The 21,039-nt window shown below is 42.8% G+C and overlaps 1 protein-coding gene across 3 annotated transcripts in view; it reads right to left on the bottom strand.

Moving 5' to 3' along the window:
* Rab3c (RAB3C, member RAS oncogene family) overlaps positions 1-21,039 on the bottom strand; it is a 262,926-nt gene that overhangs the window by 137,546 nt on the left and 104,341 nt on the right. For all 3 annotated transcript variants that reach the window (XM_045139064.1, XM_045139063.1, XM_004664921.2), the window contains exon 3: positions 7,022-7,140. In XM_045139064.1, the coding sequence (XP_044994999.1) occupies positions 7,022-7,140 (119 nt within the window). The remainder of the gene's footprint in view (positions 1-7,021; positions 7,141-21,039) is intronic.

A 21,039-nucleotide genomic window follows, 5' to 3' on the forward strand; every position in this document is an offset into this window, starting at 1 on the left:
TTGAAATTTGACTTGTTGTTTGATTATTTTTATGCAACAGGCTTATAATAATTGGATTGTTTTACACAAATGATAATTAAGATAATGATGTTGCCGGGCATGGTGGCGCACGCCTTTAATCAGTGCACTCGGGAGGCAGAGGTAGGAGGGTCACCATGTGTTCAAGACCACCCTGAGACTACATAGTGAATCCAGGTCAGCCTGAACTAGAGTGAAACCCTACCTCAAAAAAAAAAATAATAATTTAAAAGATAATTATGTTAATGAACTGAACTGCAAAGTTAAATGGCCCAACCCACCCAAAGACAGATGAATGGGCTCTAGTATTCCCCGCCCACAGTAAAATGGTCCTAGATTCCGTAAACAGTATCACAGATTTGGCAATCAGCACAAGTAAGATTAGAGTTGGACCACATTCGAACTGTACCCTCTTCACAATGCAGGGGCTGCATGTTTACTTGCTGATGGGACAAGCTGAAAATAAGGAGCTGCAGTAATAGACTCTGGGCAGACGATGCAACAAGTAATCAACACCGGGCAGTAACGCAACATATTCACCCAGCTTAGGATTCAGACTGGCTGGGTACATGTGGACGGCGGGTCTAAAGATACTGAAGAACGTCTTGTGAGTCACAAGTGAACCACGCGCCATTCACAAGCCTAAAACTCTGTTTCCTAAAGAGGATTCTCCTTGGGGCTAGAGAGATGGCTCAGCGGTTCAGGTGTTTGCCTATACAGCCTAGCTATCTGAGTTTGATTCCCCCATGCCCCCAATGCAGCCAGATGCATAAAGTGGCATATGCATCTGGAGTCTGTTTGCAGTGTTTTGAGGGCTTGATGCACCCATTCTCTTTGTGTTTCATATGTGTGTGTATGTATGTATGTATATATGCATATGTGTATATACATACACACACACACACACACACACACACACACACACACACACATATATATATATATATTTTTTTTTTTTGAGAAAAATCAGCTCCTCAACAATCCTGCTGCTTTGGTCTTATTTATAGTGATGGGATCCAGAAAGCAACTGAACGTGCACAGGTAGAATGTGGGCTTTTATCACAAGTCTTTCCCCAGAGACTTATGTGACAGGTATAATTATCATATTTTGAGACAAATCTACTCCTGAAAGGCATGTAGCAGATTTCAAGATAAAGATACATAGCATTTTGTCATAGATAGTGACTAAAGGTAATCTGTTAGAAAACATCGGTGTTTGCAATAAATATTATGATAACAAGCTGCACATTGTGAGCATTCAGGAAATGTATTTTCAGGGTACAAGTGGAGCAGAGCAAATAACAGTCAAAAAAGCACTCTCAGAGCTGAAGGGATAGCTCAGCAGTTAAGGCGCTGGCCTGTGAAATCTAAGGATCCGGGTTCAATTCCCCAGGACCCATGTTAGCCAGATGCACAGGGTGGCACATGCGTCTGGAGTTCATTTGCAGTGGCTGGAGTTCCTGGTGCGCCCATTCTCTCTTCCTCTCTCTCTCTATCTCTCTCTCTCTGTCTCTGTCTGTATCTGCCTCTTTCTCTCAAATAAATAAATAAGATTTTTTTAAAGTAATCATAGATACATGATGCTCTTTATTCAAGAGTTCAGCCTGGGCTGGAGAGATGGCTTAGCGGTTAAGTGCTTGCTTGTGAAGTCTAAGGACCCTGGTTTGAGGCTCCATTCCCCAGGACCCACGTCAGCCAGATGCACAAGGGGACGCACATGTCTTGAGTTTGTCTGCAGTGGCTGGAAGCCCTGTCACACCCATCCTCTCTTCTCTCTCTCTCTTCCTCTTTCTCTGTCACTCTCAAATAAATACATAAAAATGAACAAAAATTTTAAAACGAAATAGTTCAACCTTTAAGTTTTCTTTAAAGTCCATGTATAGACTGATTAGGATAGTGCTGTTAAACATCTACTAGCATTTGGTTTCTAGTTTTCACATTAGAATTGATGGGAATTAGGAGTGAGTTAGCATCCATTTTGTATGTAGCCAGACAGGGTGACAGGCCCAAAGGTAATAAATAGATATCTACCTGTCCCAGCATAGCCTATGGACATGGAGACTTCACAATGAATTGTATATTACTAATGATTAAGTCCAGAGAACAGAGTCCAGGAACTGAAATCAAAAAGGCCCTGACTCCCAAGGTGCCACTGACCACCAGACTCTGTTCTTCTTGTTTTACTTTTTCATCCTTCTTTTTCTTTCCTGGAACTTTTTGGTAGGAACTCACACTCTTTGCCCATTTCATCAACCTCCACATACACTCAAATAATCAACCAAACCCATTCTAACATGATGCCTCATTTACATCCACGGGGGTATTGAGGACCCCTAATCCAAGTGACCGAGTGGGTTATCTGCCCAGAACCCGCCCAAACTCGGGAGGTTTCTGTTTGACTTTCTAAAAAATAAAATCTGGCTTAGCTTGCTCTTCTCCTGTGTCTGCACTCATTCTTAGAGGGTCACAAGACAAGAACGCAAGGAAGCTGGTGACAGTAAGAATATTTAAGAAATGCTGCCACTTCCAAAGTATGGTCGAGGGTTACTTGAGCACCAAAACACAAAGTTGAACAGGAATCTCTGTCCCTCCCATACAGCCTTACATTCTCTAGATCTAGAATAGTTGCTGGTGCATACAGCAAATTTGGTAAATATTAGTCAGGTGGATGAATATGCAGGTGACGTAATGGGAACTAGGTAAGCCTGTGTCTTATTCATTTTAGGTCTCTTTAGCTTAACACAAGTCCAGATACATGTCAATGCTATGTTTTTTTATACAACGTTGATGACTAGCAGCTCTAATATTATCATACCATGATGAAGAAAGAAAAATCAGTATCTTCTACTCACGTCAATTGTAAGAACAATACCCACTTCACTCACGCTTGTGTGTGTGTGTGTATGTGTGGGGTGTGTGTGTGTGTGTGTGTGTGTGTGTGTGTGTGTGCCTGCCTGTTTCTGACTTCACTGTTTAAAGTAGTATTCCCTAACATAGCACTGAATTGCTGCCTTAGTTCTCTGTGCATAAAAAGGCTGTAACTTATGGCTGGAGAGATGGCTTAGCGGTTGCCTTCAAAGTCAAAGGACCTCGGTTCGATTCCCCAGTACCCACGCAAGCCAGATGCACAAAGTTACTCATGCATCTGGATTCGTTTGCAGTGGCTGGAAGCCCTAGTGAGCCCATTCTCTCTCTCTCTCTCTCTCTCTCTCTTTCTCTCTGCCTCCTTCCCTTTCTCAAATCATTATATTGAAAATAAATATATTTTTAAAAGGCTGTAATGTGTTTCATGGAAAAAATATGTGTCTGACGAACTTCTTTTAGGCGTGAGTCATAGCACTGCTGATGGTTAGCAGTTCAATGTTCATGTGTGAGCATGAAACAGAAACAGAGTAGAAACAGATTTAAACCATGGCTACTAATCATTTGACCAAATGTTGTCACCAAGGAACTGCAGGAATGCAACACTAGGCTGACTTTATGAGACAATAATACAGCAATAATTTGCTAATTCAATATTCATAGCGACTTGGTAGATATAACTATGATGACTAAAGAGAATAATAAAGGAAACTATTTGTTTTATTCCTGATGGGCTGGCCCTGAGGTGAGTTCTGAGACAATGAGAAGTTTCGACAATTAACTCTAAATGTTTTGTAGACGTTAATTAACATGGAAAAGAGAATGGAGGACCCGGGGCATTTTTGTTTTGTTTTGGAGGGGTCATGGATTAGCAGACAACTCTCTTCTGAGAATGACTTGAGTCTAAGTTGGGCCAGGTACATAAGTACAAACACGTTTTCTATCTGAGTCAGACCAGCAGTAAGAAACACAGGTGTCATGATCATGTAGGGAAAAAAAGGTCCTGTGTGGAGAAGTGGTGGAAATCCGGAGCCAGACATCTTGCTCTCATTCTACCCCTGTCCCTTCTGAGCTGTGACCGAGCCTCGTTAGAAGGTGAAATGACGCCGAAGGCGATTAAGACGTGTTGAAGCAAAGCTTCGCAACCGCTCACCAGATCTCAGTTGTTACCACGGTGAAGGGCTCTCATGTTTAGCATGAGACTATCTTATGACTGCCTGGAGCATCTAGAAAGTGAAGGAAGTGAGAAACCCACAGAGCAAGAGCGCCTGAAGGTCAGGTTTTATTCCAGTGCCAGCATGTCGGCATGTCTGCCGGGGGACCCTCGACGTCACTGACGTGATCCCTTGAAACTGGTGGGAAGATGGTGGGAAGCTTTTAGGCTCAGTCTGGTGGCTTAAAAATAAATCAATCTGCTCACCACATTTACTTCCCCCAAAACGTTTATATTTATAGTTCTTCACTGTGTCATAAAGTTTCAGAATGTAAATAAGTAAGATAAGGACGCTACACAATCCAATGTCATTCTATAAGAGGATCGACAGTAGCCTCAGGCCATGTGACACTTTTGAGCAGGAATGTATTGAGGTCACGGATGGACAAGGTCAAGTTTAAGTCAAATTAAAATGCATTGCAAAATATGCGCAATGGTAAGTCACAGTTCTAGACCTTCGGAGACAACCTGGACAGCTTATCTAAGTTCATGTACTTGATGTCACATTCTGAACTGTGACCCAGAAGTGACCTGAAGTCCCAGGGAGGGAAGCGGTTTCAGTACTGATTGTAAATCTTGGTAATTAACCTATTTAGGACCTGTTTATTTATTAAATTATTCATTAATTCATTTCTTAGCTAAAATCTCAATGGAAAAATGAAGTGTGGAATATATTCTTTCTTTTCATTTAACAGAGAGAGAGAAAGGGGGCAGTTAAGAGACAGAGATAGACAGATTGGGTGCCCCAGGGCATCTAGCCACTGCAAATGAACTCCAGATGCATGCTCCACCTTGTGGCTTACATGGTACTTACATGGGTACTGGGGAATCAAACCTGGTTCCTTAAACTTTACAGGCAAGCGCCTTAACTGCTAAGCCATCTCTCCAGGCCCAGAAATCTTCTCTTGTTCCCCTGTCCTGTGCTCCATGTAAGCCAGATACACAAGGTGGCGCATGCATCCGGGGTTTGTTTGTAGCTGCTAGGTGCCCTGGTACACCCAGTTTTTCTCTCTGTTTCTCAAATAAATAAATGAATAAAATACGTCTTAGAAAAAATTTTTAAAGTGGGCTGGAGAGATGACTTAGCAGTTAAGCTCTCACCTGTGAAGTCTAAGGACCCCGGCTTGAGGCTTGATTCCCCAGGACCCACGTTAGCCAGATGCACAGGGAGGCGCACGCATCTGGAGTTTGTTTGCAGTGGCTGGAGGCCCTGGTGTGCCCATTCAATCTCTCTCTCTCTCTCTCTCTCTCTCTCTTTCTCTCTCTCTCTCCCTCTTTATCTGTCTGTCTGTTGCTCTCAAATAAATAAATAAATAATAAAAAACCAAAACCAAACAAAATTAAAAAAAAAATAAGCTGGGCATGATGGCACACACCTGTAATCCCAACATTTGAGAGGCCGAGGTGGGGGCTGGCGTACGTTTGAAGCCACCCTTAGCTACATACTTCAGCCTGGGCTAGAGGGACACCCTACCTCAAAACCCAAAAAGAAAAAAAATTAACAACAGAAAGAACCTATAGCAAGTTCAGGTCTTTAATAACCTCTGACCTTCTCTAGACTAGTGATTAGCATATAAAAATCATAGTGGGCAAGCCTATCACAGAAAACGGGGGAAAAAAAAAAACTAAATGCTGTTTATTTTACCAATATATTGCTCCTCACTTAAGCTGAGCTGTGATAAGATGTGGTATCTCCTCAGTCAGCCCAGGTCACCCACAGTGGGAGCCCCACCTCCCTGCCCACATCACAGCAAACCTCAGCTCCCTTCTGGTTCTTTCCACAGCAAAGCTGCTCTTTTCCGCCCTGCCATGAGAATTCACGGCTACCGTAATCCGCTACTCCGTCTCATTCCGAGCTGCCTGTGTAACAGGATGCAGGAGGCCATGGCACGGCAGAGAGCCACCACTGAACCCATCGCGGGCAGAAGTATTTTCACAGGGTCTGATATAGCTACGAGTCAGAAAGTATTCAGGGTTGGTCATTCTTTCAACCCCAGGTCCTGTTAAACTTTTCAGTTTCGATACCTTACTTGGCAAGTCAAGAGAAGCTAAGCAAACAATGCCTTTAAATGGCCAGATACATCCCTGATACTGAAAACTTAAAACAGGGGTAGTCATGAGCCCTAAGGGTGTAACATCTGCTGATATATGTCTGGATAAATGTATATACTATGCTTATCAAACTGCCCAGTAAGCACTTCTCTTAATATTCATACCCTTATATTAATGCTACTCTCACTTTGGGTAGAGAACCTTTTATTTTCAGATGGTGTTGACGTTGGGACGACTCAGAAGGTATCATAGTGCTGGAAAGAAGTGTCCTGAGTACTAAGTAACATCTTGATCACACCTTTCAAGGCTCAGGGTCTAATGCGGAAGAGGTGGTGGAAAGAATGTAAGAGCCAAAGGAAGGGTAGGACTCCTTACAATGTGCTCTCTCCAGATATAAAATGGCCTGGATATCCATGACCTCATAGAGCCTGACACTACCTACACAAGACCATCATAATAGGAGGAAAAGATGATGACATCAAAATAAAAGAGAGACTGATAGAGATGGGGAGGGGAAATGATGGAGAATGGAATTTCAAAGGGGAAAGTGGGGGGTGGGAGGGTATTACCATGGGATATTTTTTTATAATCATGGAAAATGTTAATAAAAATTGAGAAAAAAAATCAGAAGCAGTACATTCATCTCAATACTAGGAAGAGTCATCAGTTAAAAAGGGCTGAAGTGAATGAGATGGTTTCTCACAGTTCTGAGGATGGTTCTGAGCGTAACCACCATTTCTCTGGCTTACGAAGCCTGGGCGGGGATGGGCCATAGGAGAAACGTGCATGTGACGTTGCCGTGCGGTCACTGCTTCGGCAGGAGGGAGCGGAGGAGAGCTGTGGTCGTTAGTGACGGCGGTGTCTGCTCTAACTTACCAATCTTGTACAGTGTTGAAGGACTCTTCATTTGTGATGTCGTACATTAGGATGAAGCCCATGGCCCCACGGTAATAGGCTGTGGTGATTGTTCTGTATCTTTCCTGGCCTGCTGTGTCCTAAAAAAAAAAAAACAATGACAACCTCTTGTAAATAAGGCAGTGTAATTTGAAAAGTGATTTTTCATTAGGTAGGGCTGCAGTGTTCTAAAAAATTCCCTTTAATTAATTAATTAATTAATGAATTTTTCTTTTTGAGGTAGGGTCTCACACTAGCCCAGGCTGACCTGGAATTCACTCTGTATTCTCAGGGTGGCCTTGAACTCATGGTGATCCTCCTACCTCTGCCTCCAGAGTGCTGAGATTAAAAGCGTGCGCCACCACACCTGGCCCTTTAATATTCAATTTATTTATCTGCAAATAGAGAGACAAAGAGAGCAAGAGCGAGAGCGGGAGAGAGAGAGAGGGAGGGAGGGAGGGAGGGAGGGAGGGAGGGAGGGAGGGAGGGAGGGAGAAAATGGGTGCACCAGCATCTCTAGTCACTGCAAATGAACTCCAGACACATTCCCCACTCTGTGCATCTGACTTGACGTGGGTACTGGGGAATCCAACCAGGGTTGTTAGGCTTTGCAGGCAAAGGCCTTCACAGCTGAGCCATCTAACCAGCCACACTCCCACTGGCTTTTCAAGATAAACCTCAAAGTACCTTCTTCCTATGCTCTTTCCTGTAAAGCACCATAAGATATAGAAAATAAAAGGAAAATTTAGACCTATCTGAAACTTGGAGTTTTTGTACAGTTAGCAACTGGAGGAATACATTAGTTCTATCATAATGCATTTGCTATCCATGAATACAAAGTGGTGTGGGGGAAACGGGAAGTCATGGAGCTTATGTCAAAGACCTTATGGTTGAACCTCAGCTTGGTCAACTATCAATGAGAATGAAAATATCTTCTTAAATATCTGACCTACACAAACAGATCTGAGTTGGAGGTACTAGATGGCTATGGCTTATGGGTAAGTCCATAAACCACATCTATCACAGAACCTTATTTATGTAAAGCTTAGCAAGTTAGGGTTCCATGAAATATTTCATGCTCCAAGTTTCTCACACAGCCAGGAAAAAAATGGCAAGAGTTGGCTGTTGTCCCTGCAATGTGGAGAGGCAGGCTAACCCAGGACTGGAGAATATGTAATGGCTCACAAAATACAGGGGTTCCCCCTCTGCACGAGCTGGCGGATGACAGTGGAATCTGGGAATGGATGACAAGGTGACATAGCATGGCGACGTCGTTCGTACTTGTAGCTGAAAAGATTGTCCTGCACGTCACTCAGGGCTAACTCTTCCTTGATCCCTTCAGGACCTACGGTGGGCACCATCTATATTCCAAGCCCTCCTTGGCTTCCTTTCCACTCTGCTTGGCGGTTTGGGTCTAGCGTCTTTGTCTTGTAGCGTTAAGGTGTTTGGTGATCTTTATCACAATGCCCATGCACAGCCTCTTCCTCCATTTGCCCAAGGGGCCTGCTTCACATGCACAGGGCCTTCCAGCTCCCTCGAAGACTCAGCAGCCCTTAAAGGGAAAGCTGCCGTGTTGGATGACCCAAGAACCCTTCTCTTTCCCTCACAATGGAATCTACAGCTCACAACAACAGGCTACTGGGCTTGGCACAGGTCAGCTACGTGGTTTTCACACACAGGCATCTTCCCATTTCTAGCCTCACACTCAGCATGGCAACAGTGAGAAACTCAAGACTGCCACACTGGTGTGCCATTCCCCTCGGGCTTCTGTGGTTTTAGAGAGACGGATGGTCAAAGAAAGAGGGTTATCATCGGACATGTCAGAACCCATGGGGTAGGAAACAGACTTGACACTTAGTCACAGGTATATGTTCATAAAACCAACAAGGATCTATCCTATTCTTGGATCAGGGAGAAGATGCCCTGATTTGAAGATGTATGTTCATAAAACCAACAAGGATCTATCCTATTCTTGGATCAGGGAGAAGATGCCCTGATTTGAAGATGTTTATTCAGCAGTCTGAGGGAAAATAAGGTTTCAGAAGTAGGGTGAAAAAGATTATATTCCTCAAAAGAGTAGACCTGAATGTGGAAGAGGTGGCGGAAAGAATGTAAGAGCCCAAGGAAGGGTTGGACTCCTTACAACGTGCTTCTCCAGACACAAAATGGCCTGGATATCCATGACCTCACAGTGCCTGACACTACCTACACAAGACCATCATAAGAGGAGGAAAAGATCATGACATCAAAATAAAAGAGAGACTGATTGAGATGGGGAGGGGATATGATGGAGAATGGAATTTCAAAGGGGAAGGTGGGGAGGGGAGGGAGGGTATTACCATGGGATACTTTTTATAATCATGGAAAATGTTAATAAAAATTAAGAAAAAAAAAAAGAATAAAACTGCTTTGTTCTGAACACACTTCTAGTAGCAAAGAAGAGGAAGGCATAATGCAAAATATGTTTGCCTCATACCAGAGAGCAAGGGTTAATTTCTTGGATGGGCAAAATCGCGTTAGAACTCTTTAAGAAAAATGTTATGCATTTCAATTGTAAATTTTCTTTAAAAATGGAGTCATGACTGGCAAATTAGTCAAAGCAGTTGAATCCCAAACCATCATAACAGAAATAAAAAGCTTGTTAATTACATTTTGACATAATAAAGGTTATTTGGCAATTATTTGAATGTTTTATTTACTATTTTATGGGAATTATGCAATGCAGATTCTAGGGATATCATTGCAACAAGCACAGAGTTTAGGCAGAAAGAAGTCAATATTTGAACCTCTGCGCATATTCTGACTGGGTTTAATTTAGTGAAGCTTGTGGCTGACTGAAAGACAAGAACACACAGGGAATGTCAGATCCAAGTATCTGAAGACCGTGCTAAAAACAACAAGGTTCATCCAGAGATTCCATTAGCTTTTGGCTCTCTGGGGAGCAGAACCCTTATGACTAAGCAATCGATGTTAAACGTCTCCACCTTTGGCTTGACTTCATAGTTTCTCAAACATACTGTGGATATGTATAACTTACCCAATTCCCCCATGTTTAAGTACATTTAAATGGCAACACCCCTCCCCCCCCCCCCCCGCAGCCCTTGGAAAAATGTCTTCCCAGTGTTGGGTGCTGACTGAGGAGCATTGACATGGGTTGAGAACTCTGTGTCTGATGCCTTTTCTCTAATTTCTCAAAAAAAGGAAAACAGTTGATTTGATATTTTTGATGTGACCAAGTTACATTCAGGCAAGGCTAAATAAGAGGTAAGAGAAGAAAAGGGATGAAACAAGGAAGATGTCCCTATCTTGACTGAGAAAATGCCACATATACACTGGTGTAAAGGTTGCTTCCGAAAACAATTTTCCTTAATCTCAACAGCGAAGGAGAGTGGGGAAAGGCCTTCAAGGAAACTGTCTGGAAAGACTCCCAGTTCAAAATTGCCTTATATCATATGCTTCAAGAGTTGTGTTATTGCTATATTTCAAGAATCCACTATAGGGGCTGGAGAAATGGCTTAGCAGTTAAGTGCTTGCCTGTGAAACCTAAGGACCCCAGGTTGAGGCTCGATTCCCCAGGACCCATGTAAGCCAGATGCACAAGGTGGTGCATGTATCTTGAGTTTGCTTGCAGTGGCTGGAGGCCCTGGTGCACCCATTTCCTGTCTCTCTATATCTGCTCCCCCCTGTCACTCTCAAATAAATAAATACAAATAAACAAAAAAGAATTTAAAGAAAAGAATCCACTATAATACATCATGAAGACATTACATTTTCCTTCCGTTTAGTGCCTGAGTCCTCTACCAACACACACACACTCTTTTCTTCTTAGGATGAAAATGTATCCATTAGTTTGTTAATGTCAGTGCTTTGAGGACAATCAAGAAGTCATAAGTTCATACCAAAAATTGGATATAAAAAAATGCCTTGCAGCTGGGCGTGGTGGCGCATGCCTTTAATCCCAGCACTCGGGAGGCAAGCTAGGAGGATCGCCGTGAGTTCGAGGCCACCCTGAGACTACGTAGTGAATTCCAGGTCAGCCTGGGCTAGAGCAAGACCCTACCTTGAAAAAACAACAACAAAAAAAAAATGTGCAGATGACCCCATAGAGTAAATTAGGTAACAGCAAGGAACATTTACCTTCCTCCTACCATCCTGCCGTGACTTTGGAAACAGGAGGGCCTAAAAGTATAGATTTCACAAGCAACTGTTACCAATTCTGACCAGCAGTTTCTTATTTATCTCGTAGGTTTTACTTTATGTTTGAGTTTTTTTTTTTTTTCCCCTGAGGTAGGGTCTCACTCTAGCCCAGGCTGACCTGGAATTCACTACGTAGTCTCTGGGTGGCCTTGAACTCACGACGATCCTCCTGCCTCTATCTCCCTAGTGCTGGGGTTAAAGGCGTGCACCACCATGCCCAGCTTATGTTTGGGGTTTTATAGCTGTGGTTGTGGTCTATTGGAACAAATTTATCGTCATTTGTCTTAATTTGTAGGCCTGGATTTGGGGTTTGCCCACCTGAGATGAAATACTGTTTTAGTAATTTTTCTGAAGCTTGCAAAATTTAATTCACATCACATATTGTGGAGTTAATACTTTTAATTTAGGGAATTAATAAACTGCTACTGATGCCAAGAAAAAAAAAAAAAAAGGAAACAATGCATACACGGTAGATGCTGCTAAGAAGTGACCTAGACTGGTCCTGTCAAGGATGTCTTCTGCAGAGACACCAAGTCTCGTGTTGGCAAAATGTGGCTGTGTCCCTATCCTCCTAACCTTTCTCCGTGACAGCGTCCCCTTTACATAAGATATTAATTTTGTGACAGTCAAAGAAACTTGTTATGGTATAGTAAAACATTTCAGCTTTACACTGTGGGTATTTTTAATGTATAAGAGAGCAGAAACCATGGTCCCATTAGATTGTGATTGAAATGTTACAGGAAGCTGCTAGAAACCACAGGGTTGGATTTGGGCAGACATTATATATCAAAATTGAAGGCCAGAGAAGGACAAGAGAGTAGCTTTCAAGAAAAACAAATTGAACCGTTCAGATAGGATTTAAGTCACAGCAAGGGGCCAGGTCTCCAACATTACTCTGATCTGAACCAATAATAATAATAATAATAATGCAGTTGGAAGCATTTGGAACCCTAAACGCTCTCTGGTAGAATAAGAAATTGTAGCAGCCAAGAGAACTATAAAAAAGAAACACAAAGAGGAAATTTAGTACTCAGTACAAGGAGAGCATAAAGGATAAATCTAGTCTAATAAAGCCACATCCAATTCACTCTTTATTGGTTCTGGATAGTGAAAACAATTTCAGCATTGCAAACTCATTACCATTCTCTTCCTTTATATCAGGAAGAAAATAACTCAGAAAAACACTTCATTATATTTGACATTTACTAATGATGATAGAAGGTGATATTTGAAAGAAAGGAGCATTTTATAAAGTCAAGTGCCACGAATGTAATTGACTGGGAATCGTCTCAGAAGATGACTGACCAAACAACAGTAAAAAAAAAAAAAAAAAAAAAAAAATGGTGCCTCTCCTCACTGTGCCCAGAAACTGCTCCATACACTGGCATGGCTCTCCCCTCTGGTTGACTATAATAGCTGGAAATATTTGAAGACCTTCTATAAATGGAATCTTCTAATGACTGAAAAACACAACAGGAAATTCCTCCCAGAAATAAGCAAGAGATAGAAATGTGACTACAAGATGGAAAATTTTCTTCTGTGAGTAACAGAATTATTGTTCCTCTTAAAAAAAAAAAAACCATATTAGTTAGCTCAAATATTTTGAAATCCATAACATGTTTTCAGACTTCTTTTTTTGCCTTGTACAGTAAGTTTGATTAGCAAATACCTGACTATCTGTCAAGAAAAGTACTGGAAAATGAAAAACATCAGCAGCTTGATAAATAGTAACCAAGGGGCTAGAGAGATGGTTTAGTGGATAAGGTACTTGCCTGAGAATTTGAAGGACCCAGGTTCGATTCTCCAGGTCCCATGTAAGCCAGATGCGCATGGTGGTGCATGCATCTGGAGTTGGTTTGCAGTAGTTAGAGGCCCTGGCATGCCTATCCACTCTCTCTCCCTCTCTCCGTCTCAAATAAATACATAAATAAATAAATACAAACCTTTAAGAAATAGTAACTAAGAACTTTTTAAATTTGAATTTTGGCATTTCTGTCTTTCTTTTCACCTTCATGTTTTCCGCCCTGTTGAAACTCTAACTCCACGTAGAGCAGCATTCACTCCCGCCTTTCGGAAGTCATGCAGAGATAATATACAGTTTTAAGATTGAGGAGATAGCTTTCATTTGCCATGTATGGGTTATATTTTCATTTGCTTCTTTTTTTTTTTTCAGTATCAAATTAAAGAGAAAATGGAAGGTAATAAAAACCCAGTGAAAATAATGTCACTGCAATCACAATACGTTTATGGACTGTTTAGATAGTGAAAGATATATCAGAGGATAGAAAATCCTGGTATATAAAAAAGAAGCACCCAGAGCTGGAGAGATGGTTTAGCAGTTAAGGTGCTTGCCTGCAGAGCCTAAGGACCAGGTTCCACTCTCACATTAGCCAGGCGCACAAAGGTGAGGCAAGTGCAAGGTTGCACATGCCCACTAGGTGGCACAAGCATCTGGAGTTCAATTCAGTGGCTGAGGCCCTGGTGTGCCAATTCTCTCTCTCTCTCTCTAAAAAATAAAATATCCAATAAATAATAAAAGAAGCACCTAAACCAAAAGGCATTAGTGTTAACTGGTCCAATTAAGTAACTTAATTACAATAAAGGAAATCAAACACAACTCAAAGAATAGACCCTATTCCCAACAGGTTTACTGAAGGTTAAAATTATGAAGCAAAAAACGTTTCTAAAGAGCCAGACAGCCTGGCCATTTAAAATTTACTCAGATCACGAGGCCCTTTGATTCACAGCTACTGATAGGGACTGGATTCTGCCCCCTAAAGCGTTGTGTCGAAGATTTCGTCTCATAGGACTAGTTTGGTCATTAGAAGTCACAGAAGATGAGAGGGGAGGCGGCTGCCAGCCCGGGCAGGAAGCAGAGTGATGCATCTGCAAGACAAGAACACGCCAAGATTCGTGGCGATCTCCGAGGCTGCGAAGGGGCAGAGAAGGTGACCTAGAGAACACGGCCCTGCCCATTCTCCAGTGGGGGATTCGCAGCCTCCAGAAACATAATGCAGTAAGTGCTGTGGTTTTTAAGTCATCTCCTGGCCCTCCCCTGCAGACAGCCGTGGGACCCGAGCACAGTCACAGGCCTCCATTTGCAGCTTTCATCAGCTGCATGAGAGCAACATCAATTTCACAACTACTCACACGTTCTTTATTAGGTTTCTGCAAGGGAAAAAGAAATCAATAAAAAAAAATTAAAGGGGCAAGTCTAGCGCAGTCTCACTGTGAAGCCGGGGATGATCTGAAGCTTAGGCACTATCATACACTGTTTGGTTTTAACAGTGGTCTGATCGATCTTGCTTTTTGTAAAGCTGGATTTGTGTATCTACACACCCACCCACTGTCTATCGATGCTAATGCATAGCTTATTAGAGAATAAAGCAACAATGTTTGATGTGACAAACTATATACTACTTCGTGTTGGAAACGTCAGCCCCAAATGACTGAGCTACTGTTTAAAGTAAACATTTAGTGCTGTGGTTTATGGGGAGAAACTCCCTCAAACAAAGGAACAAGATTGTAGTGAAGGCACATCACTTCTTTAGTAAGATGTTACTTTCCCTAAGTTACATTTATTTATTTATTTTCCTTTTCTACAAATAGTCTTGTAGCAGCATTAAATCTAGTCTCAGGGAAATAGCAAACAAACAAACAAACAAACAAAAAGAAAGAACCTTCAATATTTTATGCTTTCTTGCTGCCTACTTAGTTGGGAGATGACAAACTCCTTTCTTTAGCATAGCTAATTCTCCACTAAAATTAACTTTACAAACCACGTTTGTCTCCTGATCAGGGCAGACAGTGTGAGTTCATTGACGCACACTTTGTTAAACCTATGTAAAACAAGCCCCACATTTTATAACACACTAATAAACGAGCCTATAAATAAATACATATTTGATTAATTTAAGTATTCTAACTGCTGTCCTTTAACCCCTCTTTTTATTGGCGTATTTCATTGATCTCATTTTCTTGTTATGATGTTTAGCTTGGAGAGACCAAAACCTTCATTTTACAATGGCATCAATTTCTAAGGAAAATCAGCCCGAGGCAGGGTAAAACTTGACCTATTATTTCATGATAGTGTTGCCATGGTAATTCATCTTTCCTGGCAGACAGGAAGAGCCAGCCATATATAGCTCTTTTATAGGAGGCCCTTGACTCTGCTGTCAGTAATACCCTGACACAGTTACCAACTGTGTCTTTCTGCTCATGAAAGTCAGAGACGCTTCTCAGTAAACACGATTGAAATGTCCGAATGAGCTCTCTTCATGGCCTTAATAAAACTGACGACTGAAATCATACAAAGCCATCTTTAGTCATTTTATTTAAGGGCTCATTTTCTATGAATGTTTGACACAAAGATAGAGGAAGACATCATTTCTGTTTTCTTTCTAATTAAGCTTTCTGACATGCTTCTTCCCAGTGGGATTTTGATTATGTCCAACTAATGCTTAAATATAGGCAATTTAGTGCTTTTAGTCAAGGTGGGTGATCATTTTTCTTCACAGGATACAATATAATCAAATGCATTAAGCTTTAAAGGGATAACAGATTTCTGAGTGAGACTTTAACTGTTGTCTTAAACTTGGCCACCAGGACTCAAGCAGACTCCTTACAAGGGGGTAGGAGTGTTCGTTCCCACAAGTCAGACCCTTGGCTGGCAGGTACCTGCAAGGGGATTGTTGACTGGCATTTGACAGGAGTGTATGCCACCTGGAGAAGGGGAACAGAACTGAGGAAGAGGAGAACCTTGAATTCATACAGGTTGACATGGTGTTAACATCTTGTTGATAGCAGGAAGCTGTATTTGACAGGTTCCCATTAACCTCCAAGAGCTCTGTCTGCTGGATGAGGCACAGGAATACTAAAGGGAGCTCAAAGGAGGCTAAATTTCATTGCTTTGGTGCTATATCCTGGGAAAACTCCAAAGGGACCCCTGAAGATGCTACACAGAGACACCAGTATTCTTAAGTGTCACACAGCTGTGATGGGCTTCAGGATAGGTAAGTGACTCGGAAAAGGCCACAAGAATTATAATTTTATGTCTGTTCAGCTAGGAAGACATCACTCATCTTCCAACAGTGATCCTACCCCTTATAGGAAAAGAGCAAGAACAGGGGAAAGGGTGCTGGAGAGATGGCTTAGTGGTTAAGGCGCTTGCCTATGAAGCCTAAGGACTCATGTTTGACTGTTCGGGTGCCACGTAAGGCAGATGTACAGTGATACAAGCGTAAAAGGTCACACATGAGCAGAAGGGGGTGCATGCATCTAGAGTTCAACTGCAGTGGCTGGAGGCCATGGCATACCAATTCTCCCTCTCTCTCTTTCACACACTCGTTCTCTCACATAAAAAAGAATGGGGGAAAAGAGTAACAGAAAGGATGAAAGGCTGGATGAGGCCTCTGTTCTTAAGGCACTAGCAATCTGAGAATGTAGCCAGATTTGTGGTATGGGCAGGTTAGGTGTACTAAGATGGATATGACAATGGTTTTCAAAGCTAAGCTCAATCAGCCAGCGTTTTCAGCATTTGTTATTGTTGATATTGTTGTCGTTCGAGGCAGAGCCTCACTTTAGCCCAGGTTGACCTGGAACTAACTCTGTAGCAGAGGCTGGCCTTGAACTCTCAGCAGTCCTCCTACGTCAGCTTACCAAGTGCTGGGATTAAAGGCAGGAGTTAACACACATGGCTCTGGACTTTACTTTTCAGAACGGTTTGAGTTCCAGAGTACAAGTGAGCAAAAGGCGCAGAGATCACCGCCTACCGCCACACGTGCCCAGCTTGCCCCACTGTAAACTTCCTTCGTCCCGGTAGTGGCTTTGTTACAAGCAGTGAGACCACACGGACCCAGCACATCACCCAAAGGCCATAGTTTATATTAGATTCACCCTTTGTGGCGGACATCGTATGGTTTTGGATTCATCTGATGGCATGTGTCTGCCTTTACAGTACCATATCCACCATCACAGTGCCATGCCCACTGCATCAGCCGTCACAGGGTCATGTCCACTGCATCCATCAGGATAACGCCATGTCCACTGCATCAGCCATCACAGGGTCATGTCCACTGCATCCATCAGGATAACGCCATGCCCACTGCATCAGCCGTCACAGGGTCATGTCCACTGCATCCATCAGGATAACGCCATGCCCACTGCATCAGCCGTCACAGGGTCATGCCCACTGCATCGGCTGTCAGAGAGCCATGCTGTGGTGGATTGATTCAAGTGTCCCCCATAAACTTAGGTGTTCTGAATGCTAGGTTCCCAGCTGATGAATATTTGGGAATTAAGGCCTCCTGGAGGGAGTGTATTGTTGGGGGCAGGCTTATGGGCTTTATAGCCAGTTTCCCCATGCCAATGTTTGACACACCCTCCTGTTGCTGTAGTCCATCTTATGTTGGCCAGGGGGTGATGTCCACCTTCTGCTCATGCCATCGTTTTCCCCTGCCATCGTGGAGCTTCCCCTCGAGCCTGTAAGCCAAAATAAATCTCTTTTTCCCAGAAGCTGCTCTTGGTTGGGTGATTTCTACCAGCAATGTGAACCGGACTGCAACACATGCCCACTGTTTATTTTGTATCTTGGGGTTTGGCATAGGCCACTGGGCACAGTATTTTACAAACAGGGCTGAATGCATGTTATCATCGGTCATTTTCATGAGAGCAAAGAACGGAAGGCAGCCTGCCTGCAGTATCCTGACAGGAAGTGCAGGAACACGAAAAGCATTTGCTGCTAGGACAAGACCCCTTGCTCATCTCCCACCAGAAGGGAAAGAAGAGAAGGATGGTTGTCTTTCAGGATCTGCCAGTGCCCACACGTCTTCATTTTCTCTACCTGCCCTTCCATAGAAAAGGAAAAACACTCAAGTCTGAAATACGCAATTAAATTCCAATCATGTCTATCATTTGGCGATGTTCATTGATTTCTCTATGGATTTTTGCCCATTCTTAAGTTTTTATAATTGCCTTGATCTTTAATGAAGCAAAACACTTAATGGATTACATGGATATTTCGAGATTAAAGCAGTGTTTCCCCTGGCTCAAACTACTTCAGTTGGTAAGAACATTTAAAAATAAGCTTATGGAGCCAGGCGTGGAGGCGCACGCCTTTAATCCCAGCACTCGGGAGGCAGAGGTAGGAGAATCGCTGTGAGTTCGAGGCCACCCTGAGACTACAGAGTGAATTCCAGGTCAGCTTGAACTAGAGTGAGACCCTACCTAGAAAAACCAAAATAATAATAATAATAATAAGCTTATGGGCTAGATAGATAAGCTTAGTGGTTAAAGTGCTTCCCTGCAAACCCTAAGGACCCAAGTTCAATTCCCCAGAACCCACGTAAGTCACATGCACATGGTGGTGCATGCATCTGGAGTTTGTTGGCATTGGCTAGAGGCACTGGGGAGCCCATTCTCTCTCATTCTCTCACTGTGTTTCTCATATATTAATAAATAAAAATAATACATTAAAAAAGCTAATGTCTTATAAATGAAGTCTCTAAAGTATAGACAGAGGCAATAGGAAATAAAAACTTTAAAAAATCAGACACTAAGCTCCCACCGATCTTGGGCTATAAGAGGGCCTACACCTATTAAATTCTCTCTAAAATAATAATGGCTATCCCATTTATCTGGTGCTGACTTCACTCTCCATTGGAGAATCTGCTTCACTTTTTCAGATGGACGCAGAACCTGAGGAGAGATTCAGCCCATCACACCTCACCAGGGCCCCAGCTGAAACCACAGAGGACTTGGGGAAATGAACAAGAGTGCTGCTTTCTTGGTGAACCTGGTACCAGCACAAGGGTGAAGGAGATAGACACAGAGAACTCTCAACTCCTACCAAACCAGAGATCCAGAGACACAGAGGCTCCCAAGACCTCATCACTGAAGCAGACCTAAAACTAACCCGACATGGCTCACAGAAATTCGCGGAAGAGGGGCAGAAAGATGGTTAGAGCCACACGTCAGGACATTATGCACAGAGACATTGCCTCTGCCCCATAACTGATGGCTAATCTCACAATGCATGACCCACAATCCCCAACGAGGAGGGGCCCTGCAGGGTGGGGGGAGGACAGGGAGGAAGCTAACGATGGTACCAACATGGCTGTTTACACACTGTGTGCATAACTAATAAAAAAAAAAAAGAAGACCAAGACGTGATGAGGCCTGTGGACTCAAACATTCTAAAGCACTCCGGAGGAATTTTAGTTCTCTCCCATTACCTCCATACATACACTTGACCTATTTGGAACCTAAATAAAATACTATGTGGTCCAAAAAAGAAAAAAATCAGATGCTAGAGAACTAGAAGCCACTGTAACATCTTACCATGTGCTCTAGTTAGGGGTGCACTTACCTGTAGCACACCGGGAGGCCAGTGTGAGCAGGAAGACTAAATGGTCCTCTGGGCGCTGGAGAGATAGCTTAGTGGTTAAGGCGCTTGCCTGGAAAGCCAGAGGATCCTGGTTTGACTCTCCAGGACCCACGTAGGTCAGATGCACAAGGGGCCGCATGCATCTAGAGTTCATTTGCAGTGGCTGGAGGCCCTCGTCCATCCTCAAACCAGACTGACGACCATTCAAAGCTCTCACTCTTGTAGCTGATGATCAGGTTCGGCCGTGCCGTGAATGAAAATGCCCCGCCTCCAAATAAACAAAAATTAAAAAAAAAAAAAAAAAAGGTCCTCTGGGAGGAACACTGGAAAGTCAGGGAAGCTATAAGAAGAATTTTTGGCATGACCCAAAATAGTACTGTTATTAATGACATACATTTATCTTTTGTATGTGAGTCCAATCATTGATCTGATACCTTGTCATAATTTTTTTTTCATTTTAAGTGATCGTAAAAATGTATGAAGATCGTATCGAATCCCAGTTGGGTGAGGGGAATCCTAAACAGCAAAGGCAGTTTTAAATTGCTTAGTCCACTTTATGAGTTGGTAAGTTTTGAGAAAATATGAACCCATGGGCAACATTCGGATAGCCTGGGGCATGCCCACATATGGCATTTGTGACCTCACACTTCCACATGAGATGATGTATGAAACTTCACAAGAAAGAAAGCCACTCACGGCCTTCTAAGATCAGGGCTAAAGACAAACGAGACATCAAGATCACGCAGTTAACCAGATGACAAACCCCAACTTTTGTCTCTTGTTTTCTTGGGCTGTGTCAAAGCCAGCTAGAGTTGGCCTCGAATGCTGTTTAAATCATTTGCCCTTTCCTTTTCAATTCTGACTAGACCCCAACTTAGAGCTGACACTGGTGTTTGTTTCCATTGGAGGAAATGAAATCAGAAGTTTGTGTGAAGCCAGCTATGAAGCAAATGAAAGAAAGGTTTGAAAGAAAACAACCTTGGAATGTTTCAAGGGGAGGCCTCAACCAAGCCTCGGCCAATGAGGAGTGACTTTCAGCCAGTTCTGAGGATCTGAAGGTATTTCTGGAAGCAGAATTGCATTTTCATTCCCGGCACGGCCGAACCTGATCATCAGCTACAAGAGTGAGAGCTTCGAATGGTCGTCAGTCTGGTTCGAGGATGGGCTGTGGGGTGTGGGCTTTCCTCTATGGCTGCGAGGGGGGCACCCCATCAGGGAGGTGGGAAAGCCAAAGAGGGGAGGGACCAGTGACACTTAGGGTCTCTTTCACAACATCATGGTGGCTGCTGTTTTTGAAAAAGATAAAACCAAAAGAAAGCAAAAACTAAACCCAGGGCCAAATACGCTACAACTCGACACAATCTGAACCTAGAATAACATTTACAGGATTTATTCTATAGACTGAGAATCAAATTCTGTG

This window comes from Jaculus jaculus, chromosome 20, assembly GCF_020740685.1.
Source record: "Jaculus jaculus isolate mJacJac1 chromosome 20, mJacJac1.mat.Y.cur, whole genome shotgun sequence".
Lineage (NCBI taxonomy): Eukaryota > Metazoa > Chordata > Mammalia > Rodentia > Dipodidae > Jaculus > Jaculus jaculus.